Source organism: Propithecus coquereli, unplaced genomic scaffold, assembly GCF_000956105.1.
Source record: "Propithecus coquereli isolate 6110/MARCELLA unplaced genomic scaffold, Pcoq_1.0 Scaffold122, whole genome shotgun sequence".
In the NCBI taxonomy this organism is placed as follows: domain Eukaryota; kingdom Metazoa; phylum Chordata; class Mammalia; order Primates; family Indriidae; genus Propithecus; species Propithecus coquereli.
The window spans coordinates 5,445,448-5,461,953 of record NW_012136303.1 but is presented as its reverse complement, the minus strand read 5'-3'; the positions used below and the strand labels follow the sequence as shown (position 1 = coordinate 5,461,953).

General features: G+C 50.3%; 1 protein-coding gene across 1 annotated transcript in view; it reads left to right on the top strand.

Moving 5' to 3' along the window:
- Positions 1–7,208: 7,208 nt before the first annotated feature.
- RSPO4 (R-spondin 4) overlaps positions 7,209–16,506 on the top strand; it is a 34,294-nt gene continuing 24,996 nt past the window's right edge. Inside the window, exon 1 of the mRNA XM_012665728.1 lies at positions 7,209–7,287. Coding sequence (XP_012521182.1) covers positions 7,209–7,287 — 79 coding nt within the window. The remainder of the gene's footprint in view (positions 7,288–16,506) is intronic.

Genomic DNA, 16,506 nt, shown 5'->3' with positions numbered 1-16,506 from the left:
AAGTGACACTGAATAAGTGGAAAATCTCTGATTCAAATCCAGGTAGTTTGGCTCCCAAGTCTATGCTGAGTGTAGGAACTGGGGCGAGGGGACAGGGGATGAGTCTGGGGGAATCTTCACGGAGCAGACAGGGATGACAGGCACCAGTCAGTCCAAAGGTCTAGGGGGGACTTGTGGTCCCCAGCAGCCTGCCTTTGCCCAGGAGGCCAAATCTGCCAGCTGACCCCACTCCCACATGGGGCCATAAAAGATTGGGGGAGGAATTGGCGGGTGGCATTAAGGCATCTCTTTAAACTTGTTTGTTTATGGAAAGAAACTTCAGGCCAGCTGCTGAAGACCTGTATTTTATGGGTAATTTTTCAATTTATTTCACACTGGTATTAAAAAAAACAATCCAACCCACCGTGGAGGCTGTGATTCCACTGGGGCTGGTGAGGGAGGGGCAATTGGCTTGAAGCAGCTCCTTTGTCTGTCTGAACATCCCACAGGGACAAGGTTCTCCGCCTTCCCTTGGGAAAAACCAGATGAAATGGAGAATGAAGGTAGGGGCTGCAGAGGTTCTGATTTAAGAGAACAAGATGAAGTCCAGAGGAGGCGGGTAGGGGGTTCAGTGTCTCTGTTGTATAGATGATGAAACTGAGGCACATATAAGGAAAGTTATTAGTGAGAACTTACTCTGGGTTACATGCTGTTCTATGTTTTACCTGCACTACCTTAAAGGTGGTCACGAGAATTAGTAAGATACTGTCTTGTCTTGGGATTGCGAGAAGCAGACCCTGAAATAAAGATTTGAGTTCAAGAAATTTGGAGGGGAATTGACCCCAAGAAACATGGTGTGGGGCATAAGGAGTGAAACAGGAAGGGAAGGCAGCCCATGAAGGGGTTATCCAGACAGGTAGTACCATGGGAACTGAAGTTCAGTCCTTCCAGGGAGTTCTGGGAGACATCGCCAAACATGCCTTGGGGTATTTATCCATCACTGGACATCTCCACTCTACTCTTGAGTCCATAAGCAAGTTTTCCCCCCAATTGTTATATTTTTCAGTTCTATAATTTCTCTTTGATTCTTTTTTTATAATTTCTACTTGTTTTCTGAGATTTTTCTGTTTTCACTTGTTTCAAGAGAATTCATAATTTCCTGCTGAAGCAATTTTATATTGGCTGCTTGAACACCCTTGTCAGACAATTTCAACATCTGAGTCATCTTGATATTAGCATCACTTGATTGTCTTTTCTCATTAAAATTGTGTTTTTTCTGGCAATTTTCTATTATGTCTTGGACATTTTGGCACTTATGTTAGGAAACTTCAAATCCTATTTACTCCTTTATTTTAGCAGGTAGTATCACTGTTTAGGTGTAGCATATAGGTTCTCATCTACTTTTGTGAGCTATAGTTCCAATGACAGTTTAGTTATTAGAGTCCTTGCAATTCTATTCTAGTCTGCTTTGTTCTTCTGGTGCGACTAGAGCCAGTATTACCCTAATACCAAAACCAGATAAAGGCTGAACAAAAAAGAGAAATATAGAGCAATATTCTTCATGAATATAGACACAAAAATCCTTAGCAAAATATTAGCAAGTAGAATTCAGCAATATATAAAAAGAACGGTACACCATGACCAAGTAGGGTTTATTCCATTGGAAGATGGCTGGTTCGATATTTGAAAGTCAGTCAATGCAATACACCATAACAACAGGCTAAAGGTGAAAAATTACATGATTATATCAATATGCAGAAAAAATTGAAAAAATTCAACTTCCATTCATCATAAAAACTCCCCAAAAAATTGCAACGAGAGGGCCTTCCTCAACGTGATAAAGAGTATCAACAAAAAACCTATAGCTAACATCATATTTAATGGTGAAAGACTCAATGCTTTCCCACTAAAAGTGGGAACAAGGCAAGGATGTCCACTCTCATCACTCTTACTCAGTATACTGTCGGAAGTTCTAGCCAGTTCAATAAGGCAGGAAAAGTAAATCAAGGCACAAAGATCAGAAAGAAATACAATTGTCCCTATTTGTAGCAGCCATGAAATGATTGTCTATGTTGAAAAACCCAAGAAATCTTCAAAAATACTCCTAGAACTAATAAGTGAGTTTAGCAAGGTGGCAGGATACAAGATCCACACACAAAAATCAACTGTATTTCTATATACTAGCGATGAACCCATGGACAGAAAAATTAAAGATACAATACCATTTACAATTTCTAAAAAAGAAAGGAAATACTTAGGTGTAAATCTAACAAAACATATACAGGACTCGTATGATGAAAATGACAGAGCACATTTTAAAATCAAAGACGATCTAAATAAATGGAGACAGAGATATGTTTGTGGATCAGAAGACTCAACATAGTAAAGATGTCAATTCTTCCCAAATTAGTATACACATATAATGCAATTTGGATCAAATTCCCAGCAAGAATTTTTGTAGATATAAATAAGATTATTCTAAAATTTATATGCAAAGGCAAAGGAACTAGAATAGCTGAAATAATGTTGAAAAGGAAGAATAAAGTGGGAGGGATAAGTCTACCCAATTTCAAGATTTATTGTACAGCTACAGTAATCAAAACAGTATAGTATTGGCAGACAGAAAGACACACAGATAACCTCAAAATAAATCCACACAAATATGCCCACTTGACAAAGGAGCAAAATCAATTCAACGGAGGTAAGATAGCTTTTACTTAATCATACTGGAGCAATTGGACATCCCTAGGCCAAAAAAAAAAAAAAACATGAACCTTGACCTAAACCTCATACTTTACACAAAATTAATTCGAACTGTATCATGGGTTTAAATGTAAAATTCAAAACTATAATTTTTAGAAAAAAAGAGAAAATCTTTGAAACTTGGGACTATAAAATGTTCTCATACTTGACACCAAAAGCATAATCTGTAAAAAGAAAAAATTGATGAAGTGGACCTACTCAAAATTATAAAAGACTCTGTGAAAGACCCTAATAATAAGATGAAAAGATAAATTATAGACCAGAAGAAACTATTTGCAAATTCCGTATCCAACAAAGAACTTCTATCTAGAAAATATATAGAACTCTTAAAACACATTAACTAAAAAAGAAAAAAAAACAATTAAAAATGTGCAAAAGACATACATAGACATTTCACCAAAGAGGATATACAGAAACTTATTCACAAATGTACATAGTAGCTTTATTTCTTAATAATCAAAAACTAGAAATTACCCCAGGTCTTTGAGTGGCTAAATGGCTAAACAAACGATAGCGCATCCATACCATGGAATACTGCTCAGCAGTAAGAAGCAATACATGCAAAATCTGGAATGAATCTCAAGGAAATTGTGCTGAATGAAGACAGCCAATCTCAAAAGGAGCAGGATTCAATTCCATAAGATTTGTGTAACAACTCAATTATACAGATGAAGGAAAGATTAGCGGTTGCTAGAGGTTAGGGCTGGAAGCGGAGAGGGAGGGTGGAGCCATAAAGGTGTAGCACAAGTCTTGTGATGGTGTCTTGATTGTGGTTGTGGTTCTACAAAGCTATACATGAGATAACATTGCATCCCAGGGACACTCTCCATTCCTGAAAAATTGGAAAGTTGGTCACCCTAGCAGATGGCCCCCTAGCAGGGGCCATGATGCAGCCCTTGTGTCTCTGAGGAGAAGTTCAGGCTTCACCTGGTGGAAAACACAGGTCCTCTGTCTGCTTAGGAAGAAAAGCTTGTAGGAACCAGAGCAGATACAGGCAGGACCTACCGCATCACTGGAGCAAGAAATAAGGGTGGCCCAATGTGGTCAATGAGCCAGATGTTCACCAAACTCTTGCTTTTCCTCCTGTGTGTAGTCTAGCACATGGCTAGACTACATTTCCCAGCCACTCTCCCGGGTAGGTGTGGCCATGTGACCAAGTTCTGGCCAATGGGACATAGGCAGACACATTGCGTGCCTCCCATAAGCCCTGCCCCTTCTCAGAGAGCTTTAAACCACAGAGGGCAGAACACAAGCTGAGTCCTGAGTCCTGAGTCCTTCCTATTCCATGGAGGAGTATTTGCTGATCAGGAACACATGCTATGAGCTGAAACGTATGTTTCAGCCATTATGCCTGTCTTCATCTATTTGTGACAGTGGTTCCTTAAGTGACATCCCTGGGGTGCACAGCTCCTGGGCACACCATCAGCATCGCTAGCCTCAGTGTCCTCCCTGGGCACCTGTATTGGGGGAGAGGGATTGGATGGCAGGCTGAGATGCCCAGACAGCACCCTAGAGCTACAGAGATCCCAAGACCCTTTGAGCATCTCAAGGGGGGAAAAGGCTCTGAGTTCTGGGCCTTAGAACCCTAGAAATGTCAGATTCTGGAAGGACTGGGAGGGCTCTCACAGAACCCAAAATCCCATCTGCGTCATTGGACAAATGGGGACACTGAGCTCAAGAGAGCTCAAGAGAGCAGGACCTGAGGTCCTACATGAATCAAAGCAGTGGTCCCCAACCTTTTCGGCACCAGGGACCGTTTTCATAGAAGACAATTTTTCCACAGACCTGGGAGGGCCGGGGATGGTTTGGGGAAGATTCATGCACATTACATTTATAGTACACTTGATTTCTATTATTATTACATTGTAATATATAATAAAATAATTATACAACTCACCATAGGTTGGGGACCCCTGAATCAAAGGATGAGTGCATGTTCATTCATTCTTTCTTTCTTTTGTTCATCCCACAGATATTTATTAATCACTTTATGTGCTGGGTACACAGGGTTCAAACACAAGATTCACAAGCAAGTTACGGACGTGACCAGCCAGTGGTGCTTTGTACTATGGTGGGTAGAGCAGGACACAGGGATGAAGGAAATGATGTTCTGTCTCATCCAGGGCCCTAAGGATATCCAGGGAAGGATTTTCCAGGCAACGGGAAGAGCAAAAAGCCCTGCAGAGGACACATGGCAGGAGTCTGAGCAGCAAGAGGAGGCCTGGGTAGCTGGAGCAGAGGGAGTGCAGAGTGGGGGAGGAGTCCAAAACGGGGTGAAAGGCTGTGTCCCGCAGAGCTGTGTGGCTGTCCGCAGCCCTGGCCTCTGCATGACTCACAATGCCGTTTCTCCTCTCTGGCCCTGCTCACATGGAAGCCTCCCCCTCTGGACTTGGGAGACTCCAGGGGATGACCACCCACTTTCCTACGGCTTGATCTTCTGGGGCCACCTCATTTCTCCAAGTGCCTACATTCCATGGACATCTGGATGTCCATCCCAGCTTTGTCCTCAACTTGCTGGCCTACCTAATCTAGGCACCCCTAGTCCTGAGGTCTCGGTGGCCCCATCTGCGAAATGGCACGGTCTGGGTGGGCTGGCTCTGACATTCCATCAAGCTCCAAGGGTGCTGTCTGCCCATGTTCATAGAGCCCCACAGAAAGCATGGCCAGGCCAGCGCTGTCTCTTCAGCTGCCACACCCTCTGTGTGTGCCCCCCACCCCCCGCACCTGACATGCCTTCAAGTGTCCCTCATTGCACTAGGAGAAGGAGCTGGAGGCGACACCAGCATTTACCTTCCATTTCTTTTGGATCAAGCTACACACATAGGAAAAAGGAAGGATCATTGTTCAGCAGGAGAGTATCAAGGATAATTTCCTCTGGGCCTCCAGGGCTCCTTTCCTTCTGATGAAACCGTGTCTGGTAGCAGCTGAGAGGGGCAGGCACGGGCCCCAGACAGAACACTGACCTGCTGTGTGGCCTTAGGCAAGTCACTTGGCCTCTCTGAGCTTCCCTTTCCACCCCTGAAAAGTGGGCTTAATCAGAATAGAAACTCACTGGGTTATTGTGAAAATTATATTATGTGTAAAGTTCTTAACAGTGACAAGCATATGCCTCGAAATTGATAGCCAGCATTTTTATTCTTATTCTCAATTATTTCAGGTGGATAGGGTGACAAGAGGTGGGAGTGTGCTTTGGGGTTGGAGGAAGAATTTGGCTCTGAAAGGGTTAAAATCGAACCAGCTGCTCCCAGTCTGGCGATAAGGTTGGAGGAAACACAGTCCAGGTCCCCAGCCCTGTCACAAGCGAATTTATGAGGTGCTGGTCACTTTGAGTCAAAGAGTAGGTGCTCCCCCGAGGCTGCGCAGGAAGCATTCAGGGTTGTCGGGACTCTCTGGGAAGAAAGAGACAGAGCAGAGAGGAAAAGTGAGAGCCGGGCAGCGGGAGCCCCGCATACACCCACCCGGGCAGCAGGGGTCCGCGTACAGTCCTCCTGCGGGGCTCTGTGAACAGGGGCAGACGACACCCTGGGGACCTTGATGGAATGGCGGAGCCAGCCCACCCAAACTGTGCCATTTGATAAAGCTGGGGTTCCAAGGCTCACACAGGTTAAGTAACTTTGCTCAACTGTCCAGCGGGTGAGCGGAAGAACTGGCGTCTTCTCTGTGCCCTGCAGCAGGAGAGAAGGGGAGGAATGGGGCGAAGGGAGAGACAGAGGAAAGGCGGAAACAGAAGGCGGGCCAGGTGAAGACAGAGACAGTGGGCCAGAGAGGAGAATGACAGCACGAGTAAAGTGATAAAGGAACGGACCAGACAGAGTCCGGAGTCCAGGGAAGAGGCAGCAGAGCAGGGAGACGGGCAGGGGGACGGGGAAAAACAAGGGGGAAGGAGCGGTCCTTAAGGGCTAGGAGGAAGAAGAAACAGAGAAAGGGAGCGGGGGTGGGGGAGAGAAAGAAAACCACAGGCGGGGAGTGCGCGCGGGACACGGGGAAGGGTCTCTGGGTGGCCACGCGTCTGCACCTGAGTGTGCAAGTGTGCGCGCGCGCGTGTGCGTCCCCGGGTCTGTGCACATGTAGAGGCCGGTGTAGGGGGCGGGAACGACGCGAGACCGCGGGCTTCGGGACAGACCGACCTCCCGGACCCGGCCCGGGAGACCCCCGCCCCCACCCCTGCGTGCGCCAGGTCCCCGAGCGGGTTAACGCGCCGCCCCCACGGCGACCGCTCCTCCCCGCCAGGGCAGTGCCCGGCTCCGCCAACGCCCTCACTCGACCTGGCCGCGGGCGCCTGGGCGGACGGCAGGTCCCTGGCGGCTGGACCGACCCGCGCCTGGCGGATGAGCCCGGCACGCCCCGAGCAGCCCCTGCGCCCGCCACGCCGCGCCGCCGCCGGGCCGTTGGGCCGCCCGGAGAGCCCCAGCAGCGCCGCCCGGGTGCCGGGAGCCCCGCGCGCCCGCCCGGACCAGGCTGCACAGATGTGGGCGCCACTCTGCTTGCTGCTGCTCGTCGCCCACGCCGTGGACATGCTTGCCCTGAACCGAAGGAAGAAGCAAGGTACAGGGGAGGCCGGGCAGGGTGGCCGGGAATGGCCCTTGGGGTGTCTGCCTGTTACGCAAAGCCCTGGGCCATTGGCTCCTCCAGATAGGCGGCAGTCCCACTTTACAGATGGGGAGACTGAGGCTCCGGGGAACCCAGTGAGAGAGTCATTGAGCAAGCTGGACCAAGGAAGCTTTCCACGGAGAGGACTAGCAGGAATCTCCCGATAGTAGCCACATCGCTGGCCAGGAGGAGCATGGCTCTGTACAGAGACAAGCCACCAGAGCCAGCCTGGGGGCGGGGGGGGGGGCACAGGGACTGGGAGACAAAGTCAATGGCTTAGAAACCATCCCAAGCATTCATGCTGAGCCAGGAGGTGACATAAAGAGCCCGGGGCTGGGAGTCCAGATGCCCCAGTCCCTGCCCCATCACTGACTCTGACTCAGGTGTCACCTCTCAGGGGGCAGTGATCCTTGGTGGGGCCCCTCCGGTGAGCTCAGCCGGACGTGAGATCTGAATTTAAGTCCACTTATTCTGGGGATGACTTGGAAGAAGTCCAGCCCCTCAGAGAGCTTCAGTTTTTCCATCTTGACCTCCTAGAACCACTAGGAAGATGAACCAAGGTTGAGATTATAAATGTACCGGGGGCCCCATGCACACTCACCTCGAGGTCCCATGCCACAAGAGTCAGAATGTCCTCAGGAGGAGAGTTTGAGGCTGTCCCCCAGGGGAGGACGTTAGCAGAGCCTGTGCCACCGAGGAGCGAAAGCTGGTGAGCAAGTCCCCTGCCTGAGCTGGGCAGCCCTCTGGCCTCTGGGTGCCAGCCTGAGAATGCCAGCTACTGTGCCAAGGGTTTCCAAGCACTGTCTCGTTGAGTCCCCGCTATGTCCTCATGACACAGGGGTCATCCCATGTTGTAAAGCTGGGGTTCCAAGGCCCACACAGGTTAAGTAACTTTGCTCAATTGTCCAGCGGGCGAGTGGAAGAGCTGGCGTCTTCTCTCTCTCCAGCTCTGGTGTTGGGTCTGAGCAGGGCTAAGTGGGAGAGAGGAAGAGAGCGGCTTGCCCGCTGGGGGTTTCTAGTCCATTTGTGTAAAAAGCCCTGCATGGGCACAGTCGTTCCTGGGGGGAGCGGGAAGAAGAGTGAGGCTGTGGCAGGTGAGATTGGATGGGGCGGGGGAGATGTGGCCCCAAGGGCCCCGACCCCTGCTATGACAGAGGGACCAAAGGAATGGAGAGGCGAGTAGGCTTCCGCTGAGCTGGGGGCAGTTCGGGGCTCCGTGGGGACACTCCTCTGTGAATGGCCTTCGTTTAGTGGTCAAGGGCATGGCCTCTGGAGCCAGCCTACCTGAGTTCAAATCCTGGCTTCCTCAGTTACCAGCGGAGGGACCTCGGGGAAGTCACTTTGCCTCTCCAATCCTCAGTTTACCCGTCTGAGAATCCTTTAACCACCTTTCCTCTTACTGATTCATCTTTCAAATGGGAATAATAATCTTAAGTCTCCAACTCATAAGGAAGATGAGCGAGTGTGTATGGTATGAGCAGCTGGGTGGCCAGGCTCCTAGTGGGCGCTCGTAAGCATTCATCCCTCTCATTTCCTGTCCACTGTGTCCTCGGCTGCTCACAACAGCCTAGTGGAAGGCACGGGGAGATGCTTCCTTTCTAGATGAGGAAACTGAGGTTCAGAGAGGGGAACTGACTTGTCCAAGATTGCACAGCAGGTAAGGAATGAAGGAGGCTTGAATCCCAATCTGTCTGACATGATGCTGAGATCTCTCCTGAGCTGTGTTGGTCTTCCCTTTTCAAAGCCTCTGTTTCCATAGCTGAAGAGGATCTGGTTTAGAAGATCTTTAATATGTTTCTCAGTTCTAAAAACAACAACAAAAATAAGGAAGAAAAATAAAGAAAAATGAAAAATTCCAATCCCTCCCCTCATCCAGAGCTCACCACCACCTGCCTAAGAGCTGAGTGAGGAGGTGGGGAGACAGCTGCTCCTTGCACTGCCCCAAGCTGGGGAGGCGCTCTCAGCAGCCTCACCCCGTAGCTGGTCTCTTGTCTGCGGGACACACACCTGCCCAGCATCTTCAGAGAGAGCCTTGGGCTCCACTTAGTTGGATGCAATGGACATAGCCTTGGATTTCAGTCCCATCCATGACCGGGTTGTGCTGTGTGACCTTGGGTGAGTGGATTTCCCCCCTTCTCCCCACCCACAGCCTCAGTTTCCCTATTGGCACTGGGGTTGGGGGGAGTGGCTAAACAAATCCTTCCTATAGCATATTTTGCAAAGCAGCCATAGGAGTCCTGGCTACATAGGTTGGGAAAGGCTGAGTTTTGCAGATCTCTTGACTGCAGGACTTCCCAGCATGGGGAAAAGGTGGAGATAGAGAGGAAAAGCTTTCCCACACTCATTACCCATTGGACACCACTTCTCATAAGGCATCTGCTTGGAAAGTTCTGCATGCAGCCCCCCACGGTCCTACCAGCTTTGACTTTCTCATCTAACTTTGGCAGAAGAATGTGCCCTGAAAACACGTGGGTATTGGCAGTGCTTCGTTCATTCATTCATTCATTTGCTTGTTCATTTAACAAGTGTCACTAGGCAGCCTATGCGCCAGGCTGTGTTGAGGACCTTGGGGATCCCAAGGTAAGCAGACCTGGGCCTGCCCTTGGAGAGCTGCCAGTATGAAGGGGCAACCCTTGCCTGCCCTTCCCCAGCTCCTTCCACTCCTGAATCCTTCGCCTCAGCCTCCAGCCTGGTCTGCAAGGTCAGGAGGGCCTTGCTGGGCCCAGCAGCTCCCAGTCCGCGCCGTCACCCGGGGGCCTGGCTCCCGCAGAACCGTGTTTCCGTAGGCTCCAGCGTCACTGTTTTATGATGAAACCCAACTTTTCTGTTTCTAAGAAAGAACGAAAGAAAAGTCTTGAGAAAGTTTCTTGGATCTCAAGTGTCTCTTACAAAACAACATTTTGGTTAATTAAGTGTAAATGAATCAGAACCAGATGGGGACGTTTCTCTTTAAACATGCTGGGGTGTCCTGGTAATGGGACAGTCAGGCAGAGTGAGGGGGCTCTGGTTCGCGTCCCCTACCCTGGATGTGGAGCTGCATTCAGGCATCGAGAAGAAGCCAGCCTGTGACGGGCTTTCTCCAACATCCAAGGCCTGCTGGTGGGGGGCGGGGGGATCCCCACAGTCACATGGAGCTTCTAGATCCTTCCAGAGCTGAGGCAGCAAAGGGCAGAGCAAGGAGCTCTGGAATTCAGGTAGGCCCAGATTCAAATCCTGAGCCCTCTTCTTCCAGATATGTGACCTCGAATAGGCCACATGCCTTCTCCAATCCACAGTTTGCACATCTGTGAAATGGGAACAATTGTACCTGCCTCTATGGGAGGTTGGGAAGATTTGCCACAGCCCTAGAGGGAAGGTGCCCAAAGGCACACAGTAGGGGCCTCATAAGGATTCGCCCACTTTCCCTTCGCATTTTACAGCAGTGTGGAATGTGCCCTGGGTGTGGGGGAGGGGAGGCTTACATGGGTTGAATCTCTCCTCTGCATCTTGCTTGCTGTGCGTCTCAAGCAAACCTCCTCTCCCCTCTGAGCCTCTTTTTCTTTATCATAAAATGACTATGGCAGCGCCCATGCCAGGCCTGTTAAGTGGAGTGAATGTGATACTTCTGCGTAAGTTGCAGAGCCTGAGACAGACAGAGACGCTGAGCCACGGGCAAGCAGGGACAGGGATGCTGGCATCCAGGCGGAGCCAGGTTCAGATGCGGAGCAGTTCTGAAAGGGAAAAGAAATTCCTACGGAGCAGAGCGAGGGTGATAATCGGACACTGAGGGCTGAGGGGATGGCGCTGTGTCTCGATAGAATGCCACCTTGCGCCTCTTGGCCTGGATTTTTTCATAACATAGGGGCTGGTTGAGAATTGGAAAGCAGAATACTTGGCACATAGTAGGTGATCGGTCAGCCGAGCTCCACTCGCCCTCCCTCTCCCTCTCAGCAGTTCTGAAGCCATCTTGGGTACAAAGATTTGCTCCTTTCACTTCGTACTGCCCCACCGCAGGGGAACCCACCTCCCTCTCCCGTGGAGGGAAGCCATCCAACCCCGCTGCCCAGCCACTGAACAAGACCCTTGAGGCCACTGAGGGAGGGCCGGCCACTTGCCGGGCCCTCTGCATGTGGGGCTGTGAGTCCTCGCCCTGCCACGGCCATGTGTTATACCCATTTCCCAGACCAGGGAACTGAGGCTCAGAAAGGATCGATGGCCTGCCCAGGAGCTCACAGTAGCTGAGCCAGAATGTGGACCCCGAGTTTTGGAGGCTCCAAAGCCTGTGCATGAACATAGCAATGAATCTTGTCCGGATTTGCTGAGGGCTGCGAGGTGGAGGCATTTGAGAGGAGCCTCATCAGAGGGGTAGCATTTAGGAATTTGTCAGGCAGAGGTGGCAGGAGCGTGGGGACTCCTGCAGGAGGAGGGGAGAGTTTGGTTGGCCAGGTGGGAAGAGCACAAGGGACCGTGTGGCCAGAGGTCCGATTGCAGACAGGGCCAGAGTCCAGTTATGGAGGGCCTTGGGTGCCACTCGTCTGTCATGAAGAAATATTTATTGAGCCCTTCCTCTGGGCCAGGCCCCGGGCTAGGTGTTGAGATGGGTACTCCACTGTCCCTGCTGTCACAGTCCAGCATCTCCTTGAAATCTGTCACTGAGAATGCCACCGATAGGACGCCCTGAGGCTGCTCCTCAGCACGGCCATGAGAGGCAGGCCAGTGGTGTCCCCATCTCTGCTGAGGAATCTGACACTCAAACAGGGACATTGCTTGGCTAAGGTGTCACGCGGGTAAGGTTTATTCATCCATCCTTCTATCTAGTGAAAAAAAAAAACTGAAGCTCACATGAATTCAGAGTTTTTCCAGCTGCGGTTTGCAGCCCATCAGCAGGTCAGGGCAATAAATTTAGTAAGTTGCAGCCAGCATGTTTGAATGAAATGGAATGGAATGGAAAGGAACAGAACAGAATTGAATAAAATAGAGTAGCATCAGCAAACCTTTTTGTAAAGGGCCAGATAGTAAATATTTCAGGCTTTGCGGGCCACAGATGATCTGTCACACATTCCACTGTTCTTAGCTCGCAGATCGTACAGAAACAGCCAGATTTGGTCCACAGGCTGTGGTCTGCCAAGCTCCTTTTTAGAAAATGCCAGAGTGTATTGCAAGTGTTAAGATTAATTAGTATTTTGAGCAGTGTGTTTCCATTGACTTATATATGTAAATGTGTGTACAAGCGGGTGGTGTGTATGCACATATGTGGGGGTGTGTGCACATATATGTGGATGTGTGTGTCAGTGAGTGTGTGCTTGTGGCTGGGGGGGTGTGTACCGTTGTGTGTATTGTGTGTGCTGTGTGTGTACTAATATAAAAATGTATTTCTTACCATTGTCAAAAAAGCGTGGAGGCTGTTGTATCAGCCGCACCCGTCTTCTGTGATGTTTTCAGTTGGGACCTGACACGGGCCCTCCTGACAGCTGTGAGAGGTGGGCTCCGGGAGGGTCCCTGCATTACAGATGAGGACATGAGGCCCAGGGGTCGCACAGCCGCAGGCAGGGCGGCTGGGATGGGAGCTCAGGAGGGCTGGCTCCAGAGCTCTGAACGCCGCGTGGAATCGCCTCAGTGCGCAGCACCGCTCCAGACCCGTTTTGCAGGTCCTGAGTTCAGACGCTCCTTTCTAATCACCCTGAATCTGGTGGCCACATCTTTCCCCAGGTGTGTGGATTTCAGCCCCTGGCAGGTGGAATGATCTGTCGGAGCCCTAAATACCCTCCTGCATCAGACACCCCTGAACAGCCAGCGTGTGGCTGTCGTTGCGTGTTCCTTTCTCGTTCGTCCTCGCCCCATCCTTGTCTGGTGGACATGGCTGCCCCCACCCCGCCTCCCCGCTTCCAGAAGAGGAAAGCTGGTTCAGAGAGGGGGAGTGGCTTATCCAAGGTCACGTAGCAAATATGTGTGTGACCTGGGTCTTCCTGATTCCAAAAGCCACAGGAGCAAATCCTGCCTGCTGTAGACTTCTCCAGAAAACCCATCTAATGCTGCCATTAACCACCCTTTTGTTTGCATGGCACTTTACAGTTTGCATTGCAGGTCGACTTCCGTTTCCTCTCTGGAGTCCTGGAGAAGGGTTATAGAACAGTGGGGTGTGAGGGCTAAAAAGAGCCCAATACTTGTAAAATCGGAGGCTCAAGTGGGGAAGCACCTTACCCGAAGCCGCCCAGCCGTGGGTGAGAGCGAGGGTGCAGGAGAGACCGGGGTGAGGGCAGCTTTGAGTAGGTGGAGGAAGGCTGCCTGCTGCCGGGCCTGACAGGTCTGGTTCAGAGCCTCTCAGAGCCTCAGTTTCCCCCTGTGTGACTTGGGAGTGCTGTCTGCTTTGCCTTTTTCCCAGGGCTGGGGTAAATGTCACAAGAGAAGACGGAATGTAGGCGCTTTCCCAGGTCGGAGGCTATCTGCAGAGCTTTCTTAACAAACGGAGCCCAGCCCAGGGCTGGGTGCCTCTCAAAGGCCTCTAGAGTTACCTGAGCGACGTGAAGCTGCCACATAGGGTGTGTGGCTTGGCTGTGCGGTTCCATGAGAGGGACTGGGCTGAGGCCTGGGCCAGACACAGAGCCATCACGGCCTGGAGGCCAGTCCTTCCCTCGGAGCCTTGGGCTGTGGGCGCCATCGGCACAGAATGGTCCTGGCCGTGGTGGACACCCAGGAGCACAGTCCTCACTTATATCTCCACGCACATGTATGTCCCCCAAAACGTATCTTTTTTTCTTTAAAAATACTTAATTTTCATGGACATCAAAGGTTTAAAAAAGTCTCTTTTTGGTTTGGTTTTGTGGTTGAGCATTTCCTCTATGCTAGATGTCACCTACATTCTTTCATTTAACAATGTCAGGCTCTGTTCCAAGTACTTTATGGATATTAATTGATTCAGTTCTCTTAATAAACCTGTGAAGTGGGTGCTATTATTAGCTCTATTTTACAGATTAGAAAACTGAGGCACAGAGAGGTTAAGTAACTTGCCCAGGACCACACAGCCAGGGTTCCAATCCTTCCTAGTCCCAGAGCCTAGCGCTAACTGCAGAGCTCAGATGCCTCCCAGCCTTATTCAATCCTCACAGCAATCCTGTGAGGGGGACTTTACAGAGGAGGAAACTGAAGTAAGAAAGAGGACATTAGATGAAGTGTATGAAATTGCCATTTTTGTAAGTTGAAAACAGCCAAATATTAGCAATTTCATGTGTTTCAATCCAATACGTTAGCAGAGTAAATTTGGCAAAAACCGGGATTTAAATGCAGCTAACTGACTCCAAAGCTTGGGTGCATAACCACGGTGCCAGGTCTTCTCCCAGTTCATCCACATTGTAGCCCCATGCAGACCCTGTTATTCTCCCATTCGGCAGATGAGGCCCTGCACGCTCGACTTGGGAAGGACACACAGCCAGGACAGGCAGGGCTTGGGGTGGGCCCCCAGGTCTCTGTGGGCTGCAGTGTCCTTTCTTAGCCCTGTGCAACAGTCAGCAGCATGTAGGAGTCACCTACCCTCGGCCCCACCCTTGGAGGTTCCTCCATATCCCTCAGGGAACGGTCTGGTTCCCATCTCCCGATGTGTGAGGCTAACTCCAGGGCACTGCTGCCCCAGGCTAGACTGCCATCGCCTGCCTCGGAATGATTTCTTGCCAGCAATTCACAAGGTCCCTCCTCTGAGGCTCGTGGGAGCTCCATTGTGCCATTGTGGTTGGGGGGATCTGTTTCACCAGCTTAAAAGAAAGGGATTTCCAAGCCCTGGGGACCCAGACCACATGGGAAAACCATTTCCTTTCACTAGAAGTTTCCACTTTCCCTGGAGCTGGATAGCAGTGCCCACATCCTCGAGGGTGCAGACACTAAGAGGAGGAATGTCGTGACTGCCCTTCCAAGCACGCTCTGGTGTGGGCAAGCGGGCACAGCTATCTCCAGCAAGTCCCAGATGAACACTGAGGGCCCACAGGCTGTCACAAAGGCCATGGGCTCTGCCATTTACTAGCTGAGTGACCTTAGGCAGGTCACCTCTCCCTTCTGTGCCTCTGTTGGCTCATTTGCAAAGTGGGGCATGAAGGATAGACAAGGCATTCCCAGCACGTAGTGGGTGCTCGGTCAGTGACAGCTGAGTGTCTGGTGCCAGGCAGGGAGTGTGAGATTTGGGTTTTGACAGGCCTGGGCTTAGCTCCCGGTTCTGCTATTGCCAGGCTTGGGTGACAATATTTCACTCCTGAATGTCAATGTTGTCTGTCAGTACAATGGGGACAATAATAGCATCTACATCATATAGTTTTCAAGAATGTCAAGAAGACTATGCGGGTGACCCATCTGGAAGACAGTTGGTGCTCAATTAATGGTGATCTTGGTCATGCGTCATAGGGAGTTGGCTCTTTCTAGTATACAGAGTGTTCAACCCTGGTGTCAGGGATGGCTCTGCCTCTGTTAGAAAAGTCCTCAGCAGCCCTAACTTGTCAAAAGAAAGTCATTTTGAGGAGGCCACAATCAGAGAATAGGGTGGTCCTAAGCGCTGTGTGACTGTGGCACAATGACCCACCCTCTCTGAGCCTCTGTCCTTTATGAATGTGGACCTCAGAGGATGGCAGGGAGGATGGAATGATGTAATACGTGTGTGTGTGTGTGTGTGTGTGTGCGCGTGTGTGTGTGTGTGTGCGTGTGTGTGTGGTGTCGGCACATCACAAATGCATACATGATGTGATGGGTATTTATGGGTGAGGCCATCGTGGGGCCTGACATCCTGCCCTCTGCCCATAGCAGGCTGGAAAAATCCAGTCCGATGCTGCCTTTGGACAATGTTTTCCTTCCTCCTCTCCTCTTACCCCTCAGCCCGTCCCCATCCCTCACTCCCCCAACCCTGCACAGACATTTGAGCCAATCAGACTCCTTAATTCATAGCACAGTATCAGTATCAGTCTTGCAAGACCCTGCTCTTGTTTTTTTGTGTGTGTGTGTTTCTTTTCTTTTTCTTTCTTTCTTTTGAAAATTGTTAGAAATTTGCTGTTTGCTTAGTTTACTTTTAAAGGCCAGGTGCAGTGGCTCATGCCTGTAATCCTAGCACTGTGGGAGGCCGAGGTAGGAGGATCGCTTGAGGTCAGGAGTTTAAGACCAGCCTGAGCAAGAGTCAGACCCTATCTCTACCAAAAATAGAAAAAATTAGCCAGGCATGGTGGT